Genomic DNA, 12,386 nt, shown 5'->3' on the forward strand with positions numbered 1-12,386 from the left:
TTTACTGTGAAAAGTGAGCAATCTCTGTTTGTTTTTTAGATTTTTTCTATTGCTCAATAAGTAGTTTGTGAGTGTTCCTTCCATGCAAACTCCAGTCAACAGCTACACTTTCCTTGTGTTGTAGAGAGGATTTTGGTGCAGCACCCTTTTTGAAATCAGTTTCACCTGGCGACAGCCTAGCAACTTCCAACTAGTCAGAGAATGTCCATTTGTGGCCAGGGGTTGCAGACTGGCCTGTAGGCCTGTGTGACTGCGGTTTTAGCCAGAAGATAACATGAAATCATGTTATATCTCTCAATAAAGGCACAGCCATACAAATCAAACAGAGGGCTAAACACCCGGTTTTGGTTTTGGCCTACGCATTTAGAACAAAAATCAGGAGCGAAAGAGACCAAAAATTCCTGACAAACCTAAATGAGGATATGACCTGGTTTCTAAATCATGGATTAACTTATAATTTGTGAGTAAAATCTCAAAAGACTTCAAACAAAGCCAAATGAAATATTTAGAACTCTGTGTTTTCTCTCTCTGAACCTGCTACAATAAAAAAGGAAGCTGTGGCTGGCCACAAAACAAGTACTCACTGAACTCTGTTTACTTGATGGTGCAACGTGATCCAGGGCTCTCAAAATTTCAAAATCCCTGGTAGCCCTTCGGGCAGGGACTCTTCAGTTTTTGGTAGCCAAAAATAAATGTAAGTAGCCCGAATAAAAAAGAGAGCAATTTTTTTGATTGATGTTTTGTTTCCTGTTTTGTTTCCTTTACAATATTATACATTAAAGTATAATATTGTAAAGGAAACAAAACATTAATCAAAAAGTTGTTGAAAAACAAATTACAACATTGTATAAAAATTACAATCATCAACTTAGAACTTGGTTCTAATTGAACAGAAATTTCTATGAACTTGTAAGAACTGTGTAGGACATGAATCAGTCTGTGTCAGATCCTGAATTTGAAATTTCCGCTGAAGTCACGGGTAAGAGACAGTGGAACCAAGATCTAGGCCATTTGCTTTTTGAAGTTTGCAAAGACTGCTAAATTTTGCCAGTGGTAGTTCACTCTTTGCAACATAGTACGCTGTTCTAAACAGATTTTTCAGGTTTATTTTTAGTATGTTATTTGCAATTGGTGTTTGTTCTGGGAAAGATATTGCAGACTGAGCAATAATGCATTTCTTGCATTTCTCATGGATTCTAATGGGGGCCTTTCTTAAAATGACTGGTCCCAGTAACAAAGGCGCTTGTCGACTCAGAAATCGAGAGAAAACCAACAACACACCCGGCAGAACATTATGTTATTTACACGGGTGCACATAAGTGGTCCGCATGTGCGCATTCGCTGTCAAAATAAAAGACTCGCACCAGATAAGAAGTTGCAACGCGCGTTTGCGTATCTGATTGAGGAATCGCTCATCTTTGGAAAAGAGAGTTTATTACAGAGAAATGGCTCTTTCCAAAATAAAAGCTATACTATACGCTTCTTCTGGGCTATATTCTCAGCAGCATATTGTAGCGGGTCAGGGCTGTTCGGGGTTCTGTTTGTACAGTTGTTTTGTTTATGTTGCCATAGTGACGGGTGACGCCCTCTCGCTGCGACGGTGTGTCCTTCCGGGGTCAGAGGGCGCCCTGTGTGTTGTTGTTGTTGTTGTTGCTGTGCGGTTGCCGCGCTGAGCAGTTAGCTAGCGGCAGTGTTCTTCTGCAGATGTCAATAAACGGCTGTGCTCCCTGGCTAGCTCACGGGAAGCAAGACCAAACGACACCTCCGTCTCCTCGTTGTCTGAGCTCGCCACATTGGTGTCAGAAGTGGGATGATGGTGGCACCCCATGTTCTGACCCGAGTGACTTGGTGCGCCAAAAGAAGGCACCTGGACATTTGCAAAGTGAAAGCAAAAAACAAGCGCAAATTCAAACGCGATTTCAATATGTCACATATTGACAGTGGCTCACCGATGCCAATGACATAATTACCCAGCTACATTTCCGAAAGAATGCAAAAGCATTGACATATATTTTTTCCTTCCTATGATAGCCCGACGGGCAGGGCTGAGATAGATTTTGGTAGCCCGACTGGAAAAATCGCTAGCCCCGGGACGTCGGGCTAGCGATTTTGCAAGCCCTGTGTTACAGGTATGGCCCTTTAAGGATGAAGCCTGATGGGAAATGTATTCGGGATGTGTGTAGCGGGACTGCCTGGTGTATGTGTGAAGAGAGAGAGCGGAGAAGGGGAAAAAGTAACGGTTAGCTACAGAAGAGACGAAAAGAAAATAAATAAAAGGAATATAATAACTCCCTCGACAGCCAGAGTTGTGTCGGCGATGCTCGCTGTGAGTAAACTGTTTCAGCCACTGTACGCGGTGTTCGTGCCTTAGAGAAGAAATAAAGTTCGGTGAAGCAGTTTCCTATGCCTCCTTCTATCTTTTTGCTAGCGGAGTTGACCTGTATAGTAAGCTGTTGCCGGCTACGAGTCAGTTACGGAACCTTCAAGTAACTGCCAGAGGTTTCCTTACTACGGTTCGGGGCCGCGGATCTGGCGCGGTAACACCTGTATCTGATTGAGGAAACACTCATCTTTGGAAAAGAGAGTTTATTACAGAGAAATGGCTCTTTCCAAAATAAAAGCTATACTATACGCTTCTTCTGGGCTATATTCTCAGCAGCATATTGTAGCGGGTCAGGGCTGTTCGGGGTTCTGTTTGTACAGTTGTTTTGTTTATGTTGCCATAGTGACGGGTGACGCCCTCTCGCTGCGACGGTGTGTCCTTCCGGGGTCAGAGGGCGCCCTGTGTGTTGTTGTTGTTGTTGTTGCTGTGCGGTTGCCGCGCTGAGCAGTTAGCTAGCGGCAGTGTTCTTCTGCAGATGTCAATAAACGGCTGTGCTCCCTGGCTAGCTCACGGGAAGCAAGACCAAACGACACCTCCGTCTCCTCGTTGTCTGAGCTCGCCACATTGGTGTCAGAAGTGGGATGATGGTGGCACCCCATGTTCTGACCCGAGTGACTTGGTGCGCCAAAAGAAGGCACCTGGACATTTGCAAAGTGAAAGCAAAAAACAAGCGCAAATTCAAACGCGATTTCAATATGTCACATATTGACAGTGGCTCACCGATGCCAATGACATAATTACCCAGCTACATTTCCGAAAGAATGCAAAAGCATTGACATATATTTTTTCCTTCCTATGATAGCCCGACGGGCAGGGCTGAGATAGATTTTGGTAGCCCGACTGGAAAAATCGCTAGCCCCGGGACGTCGGGCTAGCGATTTTGCGAGCCCTGTGTTACAGGTATGGCCCTTTAAGGATGAAGCCTGATGGGAAATGTATTCGGGATGTGTGTAGCGGGACTGCCTGGTGTATGTGTGAAGAGAGAGAGCGGAGAAGGGGAAAAAGTAACGGTTAGCTACAGAAGAGACGAAAAGAAAATAAATAAAAGGAATATAATAACTCCCTCGACAGCCAGAGTTGTGTCGGCGATGCTCGCTGTGAGTAAACTGTTTCAGCCACTGTACGCGGTGTTCGTGCCTTAGAGAAGAAATAAAGTTCGGTGAAGCAGTTTCCTATGCCTCCTTCTATCTTTTTGCTAGCGGAGTTGACCTGTATAGTAAGCTGTTGCCGGCTACGAGTCAGTTACGGAACCTTCAAGTAACTGCCAGAGGTTTCCTTACTACGGTTCGGGGCCGCGGATCTGGCGCGGTAACACCTGTATCTGATTGAGGAAACACTCATCTTTGGAAAAGAGAGTTTATTACAGAGAAATGGCTCTTTCCAAAATAAAAGCTATACTATACGCTTCTTCTGGGCTATATTCTCAGCAGCATATTGTAGCGGGTCAGGGCTGTTCGGGGTTCTGTTTGTACAGTTGTTTTGTTTATGTTGCCATAGTGACGGGTGACGCCCTCTCGCTGCGACGGTGTGTCCTTCCGGGGTCAGAGGGCGCCCTGTGTGTTGTTGTTGTTGTTGCTGTGCGGTTGCCGCGCTGAGCAGTTAGCTAGCGGCAGTGTTCTTCTGCAGATGTCAATAAACGGCTGTGCTCCCTGGCTAGCTCACGGGAAGCAAGACCAAACGACACCTCCGTCTCCTCGTTGTCTGAGCTCGCCACATTGGTGTCAGAAGTGGGATGATGGTGGCACCCCATGTTCTGACCCGAGTGACTTGGTGCGCCAAAAGAAGGCACCTGGACATTTGCAAAGTGAAAGCAAAAAACAAGCGCAAATTCAAACGCGATTTCAATATGTCACATATTGACAGTGGCTCACCGATGCCAATGACATAATTACCCAGCTACATTTCCGAAAGAATGCAAAAGCATTGACATATATTTTTTCCTTCCTATGATAGCCCGACGGGCAGGGCTGAGATAGATTTTGGTAGCCCGACTGGAAAAATCGCTAGCCCCGGGACGTCGGGCTAGCGATTTTGCGAGCCCTGTGATCCATACCTGTTCTTGCTTGCACAATTGCCACAGTCTTTTCTTATGAATGTTTTAAATGGTGGGTCTTGATATAAACATTTGAGCTTTAAAAGAAGAAAAGCGGGCATCTGCCAATTAAAAAAAAAAGCACTCAAGCGTTTCTGTGATTTTCCACGGTGACAGTTTTGTTTTTTCAGCAAGAGGGAATAACTAATACTCTGCCAGTAACAGCTGTTTGTTTTACAGTCCAAAGATCATGTATGACTATAAATGTGTTGGTCAAACAAAACACAAGTTTCAAGTTTAAAAGAGGTGTATGATAAATCTAGAAGATACAACAAACAAATTAAAGGCTCTCCAATTTAAGTAAGTGGGTGTGTTTTTCTTTTACTGTTAGACATAACCTGAGGCTAATAAAAAGTATTTTATAGACTGACAAGACTTTGTCCTTAGAGGACTTCAGAAACCTGGTGTAGCTCTGGTAGAAATGTGTGAGTGGAGATCATTTAAAAAACAAACACTTAATATGTTTTCTTAAGCAGTAAAGAAGCCAAACCCCTCCTAAGCTTAGCTTTATGGGGAAAGTGAGTTTTTACTGGAGGCTCTGGGAAACAATAGCAATAAAAGTTAATATTTAAAGTGACCATGAATCGCTTGATAAATTCTTAAGGTCAGTCTTTTATCTGTGAACACCATTTTAATTTTGAGAGGAAGTTAAGACTTCCAGGAATGGGATATTGTGAGCTTTTGTAATGAGACTCAGCAGCTGGACGTTCAGGTTGATGGGTTTAGTGGTTCATTGGCTCCTAAGCAAAAGACGTCACTAGTTTGCTGCTGATGGTCGAACATTTAAGTCGAACATGCTGTTGCTCTTAGCAACCATCAATGGGAAAGCTATACAGCTTTTTTTAGTTGTGTAAAGTATCTAAGTGCATTTATTTGAGTGCAAATTTGAGGCCCGTATTCTACTGGAGAATTGTCTTTATGAAACTCTACTTCTACTGCACTAGACTTCAGAGAAAATATTTGACTTTTTTCTTCCATTATCTATTACTTTGTATTTTAAAACTTCATAGAAACATAAAAAGTAGATGAAAAAAATAAATAAAACAAGCCAACAGTACAAACAAGTGCAGCTGATTGCTTTGTTTACACAAAACTGTATTTTGAGATTACTTCATTTGTCTTTTGGGCAACTGTATGAACATTTCATCATTATACCCTCTTGAATGTGAGGGCTTCCCTGTTGACCTTCCTTTTTAGTAATAAGCACTAGTTGCATTCTTATACAGAGTACTCAGATATTACTTCAGACAAAAACAGTAAAATGATTACCTGAATACTTTGAGTTAAGCACAAATTAAAACAGTTAATCTTGTGGACGCCATGCATCTGTAAATTATTACTGTGCTGCATTTTACAACAGAACCAATTGTTGATCTTTATTAATGATAATCAGGGTTGCCAAGCCTGCGTGCAAAAATCAGGCCAAATGCCATTCAAAACAAGACCAAGCAAGCCCAGTGTTCAGACGCGGAGAATGCCAGAGACTGCTTTAGCACGTACGCATGTGTGCTCGGGTTGATTACTGGCATGTGATTATTTGACTTGATGTAATTTTTCACACAATAACACGTCTTAATAAAAGTCACATACAGATGTAAACTGGATGAAGCCAATTTTGAACAAAGTTTTTATAAAAACTTTATCTAAACACTAGCTAAATTCTTTTGTCACATTTGTTATAATAAAACTTTAAAGCAGCAGAAACCTGAAAAGCAATGAGCGAACGTTAACCTTCACTGGAAGTGTATTTCATTTGTCGCTTAGCTGTACACTGACACGCACAGACTGTGAAACCAGAGACGAAGGTTGAAGTGAAACGTTTAAAAATACTCTTCAGTTTTCTACACAACCTCTGCTAGAAAGCAAAAAATTCTTTGCAGGGCACAAATGAAAGCAAAACGTCCTTCATCGGCAGATGTTTTTACCCTTCTGAGCTTAACTTGCTATCAGTCAGCATTTCTTTTATCTCACAGTGACACAAGCTTGGATATGATAAACACATTTATGGCTTCAGAGCTTTGTTTAAACTACGCTCAAAACAAACAGCAAGATCATTTTAATGTGTCTCAAAGCTGAAACCAACCTTAAGAAAATTACTCTCATTGAACTGCATATGTGATAAAATACTAAATAATAATAATTTATCATTCAATTCAACTGACTAAAGGAGAAATTTATACTTTACAAATACATCTTTCCAATAAATGATTCCTGAGCAGTTTGTAAAACATGTGCACAGACAGGAATTCTCCAGGGTTTTATTGCCCTTTTGCCCCTAATTGCCTATTTCAGTGTCGGGCCTCATCTGTAGTAAGACAGCATACCAAAGCCACTGTTTTTCTCTCTCTGCAAATAACTATGCCGTTGTTTCCTGTAGCAAATTGTCTTTATCAAATCATGTCACGTGACCAAGCAGAGGGCTTTAGGCATCGCAGGCAGTCTGAGAGATAACTTCAGGGTAATCAGCACTAAGGCAATACAGCAGATAAGAAGCCCTATAAATGTATATATGAAATATGAAATAAAATGTAATAAACTAGGAGGCCAAAACAACAGTGCAATTATTCATGCTGACACGTGGTTGTCTCTTGTACCTTCTTTTTTCTTGTTTTTGCATTTGGAGCGTTGGTGCAGGATTTCTTCGGAAGATCTGCATTTCCTGTTTGGTTTAGGTGGCCAATCTTGAAAAGGTGTACACACAGATAACAGCAGACAATGAGATTTATAGTACATAGTAAAATTATCTGAATAACTTTAGAAGGTATGTATGAATGTAAACCACAGAAATAGCATTGCATTCATCAAGAAAGGTGTAAACACTTCAAAAAGCTGTTTTGAAACAACAGAATTTAAACAAAAAAAAGACAACTGAGTCACTAAAATAATTTTACGCTGCATCATAAAACTCCAGTGGGTGGTATTGTGAGCAGTGAAGATCTACAGCTGTTAATGTTTTAGAAGAATAAATGTTAATGCTTTTTAAATTTAGGTTGAACTTGGTCACCTGATAAGTTATCAGCAACAAAACGCAAACTACTAAAAAGGTCATCGTCTGCTTCACTGAGTGACAGGAAAAAACAATACATGTGGTATTGCATGTGGTATACGCTAGTCACTACACAATAACCCACACAGACGCACACAAATATAGCATTACAAAACAGCTTTTCCAAAACATGCCCATGTTGTGTTAATTGCGTCACACAGATTATAGTGCTGTTGTAAAAGCGACTATGTAAGGGAATTTAAAAGGTTCTTGGAAGGCAGACCTGGGAATGCCAGGCATAAACGAGAACACACACAAACACACACTTCACACTGGACAGATTTCTTTTTTCATAACAGGTATGAATACATGCATAAACAAAGACACAAACACACAGGCTTTACTTTCATCCTAGTAAGTGGGGTTGTTGTCTTTGCATCGAGATGGCTGGATGAATTCTTTGTGTCTGCATCTGCCACTTGAGTCTCCTGGTACAAGAAAGAGGACAAAGGAGAGTCACATCTGTAATACACATCTTACATACAGCCAATTAACAAAAGAGGTAACGTCTCATCTTTAATAAAGGCCAGGAAGCTTTTTCTCCAGTCCTTATGCATGGAATAAGAATCTCATATATATAGTAGATGTGAAATATGTCAGGGTAGGTGGGTTCTGCTGTTGTGTTTTATTCTAATAGCTCCTATCAACACAGCTGAGCACAGATTTAAACAGCATGACAGTCTGCCTCCTCAAACACACACGATCACTAAAAACTGCCGTGCACACGTGCTGGCGGTCTGCATTTTACAACTGGAAGTAAAGGCAAACCACCGATCATGTGTGCTATGTTCACAGGCATTGCAAGGAAGGTCAGGAGGTATGATGCCTCTGCAGGTCACGTGTGTGTGTGTGTGTGTGTGTGTGTGTGTGTGTGTGTGTGTGTGTATATGTGCATGTTTGTATGTTAGACAATCTTTTCTGGGTGAGGGATTTCCTACTGCTCATCAGTGTCTCAAGTGTCAATGCCCTTACAGGAATTCACAACACAGCACAGGTGCTTGTGATCGGATGATGATATCACAAAAAAAGGACACGTCTTTAAAGTCTTTGCAGATTTAATTTTAGTGTTACAAGTAATCTGGACCTTTGGAATTTATTAAGTTGAATTTGATCAGGTCATTTGTAATGTTTGCTTTTTCATGACGTCACATAGGTCACAGACTCAAGACTTAATGGTGTTAAAAATGACAGGAGAGTGCTATGAAAGAAGAGGCTAAAGGTCAAAACAAGAGAGAGATCCCACCATCAGTAGCTGCTCATCAGATGGCCAGTGTCACGTTTCACACGCCCGACACAGGCATTAATCAACAATCGAGACACTGTTGATGTCTGCACACTGAGATAAAAAAAAAAGGCTGGTCTCTAAATTCTGCTAATCATGAGATAGTGGTAAATGAAGCTGTTCTCAGTAAATATTCGGTAGGCTTCTCTACAAATATTAATTGGATCTTTAAACAATTAAATAATTAATAAAACATGTTAATGTTTTTATTAATTTGTTTGTTTACTGCTTTCATATGCAGTCTCTTTGGGTGAAAATTGATTCATTCTATACTGAGTTACAGTTTATAGTGACTTTTATGGTGACAGACATATGATTAAGATAATACTGTTACACAACATAAATGCTGGGCAATGCTTTGACACGTAGCTAAAAATACAGCTTTTTTCCCCTTTAGCTCACGAAATTTATACACAATGACACTTAATTTTGGACACCTGGAATATCTAAATTATTATACATTCATAATTTATAAATATGTCAACAACATGTTTAAAGGAAGGAGGAGGTAGAGATTTGATAGGGTGCTCTTGTCCAATATTTTCATGTGTGTGAGGGTGCACGGGCATGTTGGTATGGGTATGTATATCTGTAGGTTGTGTTTCCTTTGAGGTGTTACTGGGGTTATTGAAAAGGTGTATATGTGTGTATGTGTATGTATGTATGGATAGATAGAAAGATAGATATACATATAATTAATAAAAAAAAAATACATGTAAAATATAATGTAATTGTAAGGAGGTATTTCTGTAGTCTATTGATTACTTGATAGTGGAAAGGGGGTGGGGTTAAATAAGCTGATGCTTCTTCCTGCTCCTTTTTGAACATGAAAGTTATTTGTGGTTGTGGTTGCTCGTTTTCCTTTCGTTTTGCTTTGTTTGTTTGTCTCTTTTGAATTCTATGTTGTTGTACTTTTTCAACATGTTCAAAAGAAAGATTCAATCAATCAATTAAAAAAAGCTAAAAATTACATTGTTGTTTATTAGGCAAATACCAAACTGAATTCATGTTTTTATACTCAAAGTTAGGGCCAGCCAACAGTACGGTAATTACATTTTAGCTTTAAAAATATAATTTCGACTAAACAGCTTGCATATGCTGGCGGATTAACCATTACAGGAACATAAAAATTATGTGGTAATTATGTGTATCTCATAAAAGAAATGAAATGGTGATGAAAATAAACCTGAATATAAACTGGCAAACCAAACCAGCTGATCAATAGACATCAGTCATCAAAGCAGACAACAGACAAAAACAACCAAGGACTGAAAACAGCCACCTGTTGATATAAGATCAATAATTCAATCATTTTTACCTTGACATTACACAAGGCTGCTTGTGTAAGCCATCAATCATCCAGGTGACTGGGCAGAAGATGATGTCATAGATGAAGTCACACTGTTTAAAGTGCATGGGCACGACATGTGAATCATTAAGTTGTCTTACCAAACTGCAAAGCATTGCCCCGACCATCAACACTCATTTATTTCATGTAAACAGTGATCTGTTTCACATAAACACTACTTTCCGGTGCTTCTGTGAGTATACCGCACCTCGGCAATGATAGGCGATGCCTCTTCTTTTGCGTAGTCTTCTCTGTCTGTGTTGGTCTCAAAGATATTGTTGTAGTTCTGGATAAGTTTGGCCATGATCTTGTTACAGATGTTCTGGTCCTTAAGTGCTTCAAATCCAGGAGCCACGCTAAAATAAAATAAAATAAAGTAAAAGCAAAAAGATGACATTTAATTGAAATTCTTTAAAGGGAAAGGTCATTCAAATGAGCACCAAATAAATATCCATAAACACTAATGTGAGCACTTTAATAGGAACTACATTCAATGGCCAGTATGTTAGGTACACCTGTTCAACTCCTTATTAACACAAATATGTAATTAGCCAATTGCATGGCAGCAACTAAATGGTCAAGATGAAGTACTAAAGTTCAAATCACAAGGGCAAGAAAGCTGATTTAAGTGACTGATTGTTGGTGTCAGATGGACTTGTCTGAGTATTTCAGAAACTGCAGGGATTTTCAAGCACAACGGGTGAAAATGTTGTGTTGAATGCCTCAAGCTAACTCAAATAAACACTCATTACAACCAAGGTATGCTGAAGAGCATCCCCTGAACCCTGCATATTAGCTAAGAATGGGAAATGTAGGCTACAGTTGAGGTTAATCAAAATTCAAGCAGAAGACTCTTTAAACATTTCCTGGTCTGATGAAATTTGATTTCTGCTGCAACACTCTGATGCCAGGGTCAGAATTAAGCATAAACAAAATAAGAACGTGGATCCATCCTGGTGTTGGTGTTACGATATGGTCTTTGCACACATAACATCCCGTTATGACCCAAGTGTACCTGTCTTCTGATTGCTGTTTCCAGCAGGACAGGATGCCATGTCACAAAGTTCACCTCATCTCAAACTGGTTTCTTGAAGCAGCGGTTTCAGTGAGTTCACTGTACTCAAAAAGCCTCCACAGTCACCAGATCTCATTCTATTGAGCACCTTTGCTCATATAGCAAAAAGGTGGTCCGACCCAGGATTAATGGGAAGCATTAATGTTTATATTATGCCCTGTTCATGGATTTCTGTAAAGTAATAAGGAATTATGTGTAGTTTGGTAGAAAAAAAGTGTCACTTTCATTAAATTTAAGAAGAAATCAGACATCTGTAGATCTAAAGCTAACACCAAAACAACATAACTTGAATTCATGGGTGGACTATCCCTTTGAAACTGACTATAGCAGCAGCAATAAAAGCAACAATCTGTATGGAACAAATGCAACTAAGCTGTAATCTTGATACTGAAATAGAAAGTAAGTCCCCAAGTTGTCAGACTGAATCCAGCTTCTATAACAAGTTTGTATGATACTGCCGAACAGCTGTGTGAGATGTACACCGGGCTGTGGGCCTATCTGTAGGTCTAATTATATAACCTTTACACAGTCTGAAGAGAACAGACTGTACAGTATGAAAGAGTATCCATTACAGTGTCTCTTATATCAGTTTCCACGGGAATCCCGGCCTTAATTAACCAATTTATCGCTGGAGATTCCCACTGGCTATCAGTCTAGACAACACTACAGTTACATGGTATGGTCTTGTCTTGGTCTTGGTATGGTCTTTGCACACATTGAGTGAGTTATTATCAACCATCCCATTATGACCCGAGTGTATCGGTCTTCTGTTTGCTTTTTTCAGCAGGACAGGATGCCATGTCACAAAGACTGGTTTCTTGAATCAGCGGGTTCAATGAGTCATTATACTCAAAAGGCCTGCACAGTCACCAGGTCTCAATCTATACAGCACCTTCGGGATGTGAAGACTGGGAGATTCACAACATGGATATGCAGCTCATATAGCACAAAGGGGGTCCAGCCTACTACTAGCAAATACTATTTATTACTAACTAGTATAGCTTACTAACATTAAAACTGGCCACCGAGTAAGCCTATCAGAAAATTTAAAACTTGAGCTCAGAAGCCTGAGACACGGCCACATACTGTATAATTTATTTCTGAACATTTTCACATCTGCAAACAGGGTACCAAGCTGAACTTGTGCTTTGTATTTTAAA

At 40.1% G+C, this 12,386-nt stretch overlaps 1 protein-coding gene across 5 annotated transcripts in view; it reads right to left on the reverse strand.

Moving 5' to 3' along the window:
- fam13a (family with sequence similarity 13 member A) overlaps positions 1-12,386 on the reverse strand; it is a 53,660-nt gene that overhangs the window by 31,298 nt on the left and 9,976 nt on the right. For 4 of the 5 annotated variants that reach the window (XM_026171293.2, XM_026171296.2, XM_026171295.2 and 1 more), the window contains exons 5-7: positions 10,360-10,507; positions 7,857-7,949; positions 7,070-7,156 (exon numbers count right to left, since the gene is read on the reverse strand). In XM_026171293.2, coding sequence (XP_026027078.2) covers positions 7,070-7,156; positions 7,857-7,949; positions 10,360-10,507 — 328 coding nt within the window. The remainder of the gene's footprint in view (positions 1-7,069; positions 7,157-7,856; positions 7,950-10,359; positions 10,508-12,386) is intronic. The other variant, XM_026171294.2, reaches the window with a different exon arrangement.

This window comes from Astatotilapia calliptera, chromosome 6, assembly GCF_964374335.1.
Source record: "Astatotilapia calliptera chromosome 6, fAstCal68.1, whole genome shotgun sequence".
In the NCBI taxonomy this organism is placed as follows: Eukaryota; Metazoa; Chordata; class Actinopteri; order Cichliformes; family Cichlidae; genus Astatotilapia; species Astatotilapia calliptera.